The sequence below is a fragment of the Sphaeroforma arctica genome (assembly GCF_001186125.1).
Source record: "Sphaeroforma arctica JP610 unplaced genomic scaffold supercont1.12, whole genome shotgun sequence".
Classification (NCBI taxonomy): domain Eukaryota; class Ichthyosporea; order Ichthyophonida; genus Sphaeroforma; species Sphaeroforma arctica.
In genome coordinates, this window is record NW_014040546.1 from 168,528 (window position 1) to 171,412 (window position 2,885).

Here is a 2,885-nt window from a genome sequence, read left to right on the forward strand (position 1 = left end):
TGTGTGTGTGTGTGTGTGTATAATAAATAATATATATATATATATATGAGTGTGTGTGTGTGTATGTATGTATGTATATATATATATATATATATATATATTAACCCTCCCACAACGTGTACAAGAGTCCACAAAATATATTATACGCTATTTTTTCAGGAAACTTATGTATTTATATATATACCTCTGGCTGCACACATACTACTCGCTATAGTGTCGAAACTCGAGACTTGACTATTTATTTAGAGTGTTAATAATCATAGCCTTCTAAATATGACCCTGAATACTTTATTTTTATTTATAACCTTCGAAGTTCCACTCTTCCTTGCCTTACATATTCAATTACCAGCTATAACCATACTATTTAGTTGTGTTTTTTTTAAACAATATACAACAATATATATATTGATAAATATATAGTATATATTGTATATATGTATATATATATATATATATATTTATATATATATAAATATATAGAAGTCTGTCTAAATTTTAAAATATTAAAATAAAAAAAGACAGAGTGTTCAATTTTCAGAAGGCTAAAATATGCTGTGAGGTTCTTTGATATTCGTACTTATGAAATATTTTTACATATTTTGTTTTTAGCTGGAGTAATATGAAATATTATATATATACGTTACCAATAAACAACTAGTTTAATTTTAAAAATAAATACAAATTATATCTATATATTTTTATCACCGCTTTTTTTAAAATTTATACTGTAATTATATTCTTATATAAATATGTATATATTTATATATCTATAATTTTACTCTTTTGTTGATATTTTTTAATTTTAAAAAGTAAAACAAAGTCACATAGTCTTCTAGATTATACAAAAGTCACCAAAGACAGTTATTATGTAATAAATGTAGGATGAATTTTTATAATTTTATAAAATTTACAAAAAAGCAATATATTAAAAATATGTTTTCAAAACAAAAACATAGTTTTAAAAAATAAGTTAAATTTTAAATTTCATTAGAAATCGTATATATTTATGTTCACAGAGCTCGACCTTCGGCTTGAACTTCAATGAAGCCGCCCTTGAGTCACATGAGGGGTGACGGGTGACTGGTGACTGGATGAGCTGTCTTAGATCTCTTGGGATGAGCCTTGTTGATTGAACAGCGGGCAGCGGGTCATGAAAAACTCAAAAACAGAACATGAAAAATCATATTATTTATAAGAATATTTAGTTGTCCCCAGCCCCAGCCCCAGCCCCAGCCCCAGCCCCAGGCCACAGCCCCCAGTGCTCAGAGCGTTGCGAAGCACCTCTAAAATATATGAATATAGTGGATATGAACGATGCCATTATTTTTAAAAAAGCGACTTTTTAAAACACATTCAAACACTCAATACCTCCTCGTGCGCGACTATGATAGCGAGGAAAGGATCATGTTTGCATTTCATGAGCCCGCTCATGTTAGTAGCGTTAATTGCACTATCTATGTATGCGTCAGATCTCAGCCATAAAAACACTCAACTGCAAAATACATTAAAAAGTATCAGTCATAGTGTCCAACATGATTTAGAAGCACTTGATATACCTGGTGTGTCCAAAGCCTCACTTGGTACGTCCAGGGTGAACGCTGATGGGAAGGTTGAGTCTGGCAGTAATGTTACGGCTGTCGACCCCGCGCTGTATAGGAAAGCCATGGTATACGTAGAGCCACGCCAACAAGAGACGGCCATGCACGTCCTAAGCAACTTCAACGGTAACATGCCGTCTGATTGGGATTTGGTAATTGTGCATTCACCGTCGAACGAGCAATTTATGCGTGATAGAGTCAATAAGTTGCAGCTACATGGACGCATTGTGCAGTTCAAACGCCTTCTGCCTGACGAATTCACCTCCGCAGCTTACAATGGACTGTTTCTCTCAGTCGAATTTTGGGATAATTTCGAACAGGAACACTTATTGGTTTTCCAGAGTGACGCGGTGTTATGTTCCAATTCGCCGTTCCAAGCGGATCACTTCACACAATACGATTACATTGGCTGCGGATACGCAAACAGTCACGGAGAAGCTACTAACTTTCACTGGGCACCTTGGCCGTTTTACGGTGTAGGGGGTCTATCTATGCGATCCAATAGCTTCCAGAAAAGATGTCTTGAAAGCGAAGAATTGCACCATTACAAATCCACAGTGGCAAACGGGGGCGAAGATGTGTTCTTCAGCATGTGCCTACACCACGGGTATGGCCGTAGGCCGGAAAGTGCCAAAACACTGCGACGCTTCTGCAACCAGCAAGTAATGCGAGAACCTAGTTTTGGTGTACATAAATTCTGGTCGCAGATGTACGAGCACGCACCCTCGAATACCAAACCATTAATAAAGCATTGTCCCGAGGCGTTGGTGTTGAGACCAGAGGCACCCCTGGATCCACAGTGGAAAGCTGTGACATCCCCGCATCCACAGTTTAACGTCAAGGCTTGGGAGAAAAGAGCTAGAAAAACAGTCAAGGAATACATACCCCAACACCATTTTGACGAGGAGAAAGAGAGAAGTAGGAACTTGGTGAACTTGGATGATGTACCTGGCCAATAACATGCAGACTGCAGTATAAGAGCCACCATCGGTATAAGCGTGCCTAATGAAACACAGAAGTAGAAATTAAATATGTCAAAACCACAATACACTACAGCTAGACAATTAAATTGTTTATTGGGATATCAAAATATTATGTGCGCGAACTATAGTACACCAATAAGGACTTTATTTACACAAACGAATGTTTAAACAAATACAAACAAATAATATATCGACATGCAGTTGACAAGTTATATTTTTGAGGTGTACATACGTGGAGAAAATTATACATCGTATATATATATATATAGAAAGAGAGAGAGAGAGTAGGTACAATAAAGGTATA

At 36.1% G+C, this 2,885-nt stretch overlaps 1 protein-coding gene across 1 annotated transcript; it reads left to right on the forward strand.

Moving 5' to 3' along the window:
- Positions 1–1,283: 1,283 nt before the first annotated feature.
- On the forward strand, positions 1,284–2,688 carry SARC_00416 (hypothetical protein). The gene has a single exon (XM_014305909.1). The coding sequence runs from the start codon at positions 1,385–1,387 to the stop codon at positions 2,555–2,557; it is 1,173 nt and encodes a 390-aa protein (XP_014161384.1). The 5' UTR covers positions 1,284–1,384; the 3' UTR covers positions 2,558–2,688.
- The last annotated feature ends 197 nt before the right edge of the window (positions 2,689–2,885 follow it).

Excerpts from the sequence above, each read along its gene's own strand:
- SARC_00416 (XM_014305909.1), top strand. The coding sequence starts at position 1,385 with ATGATAGCGAGGAAAGGATCATGTTTGCATTTCATGAGCCCGCTCATG.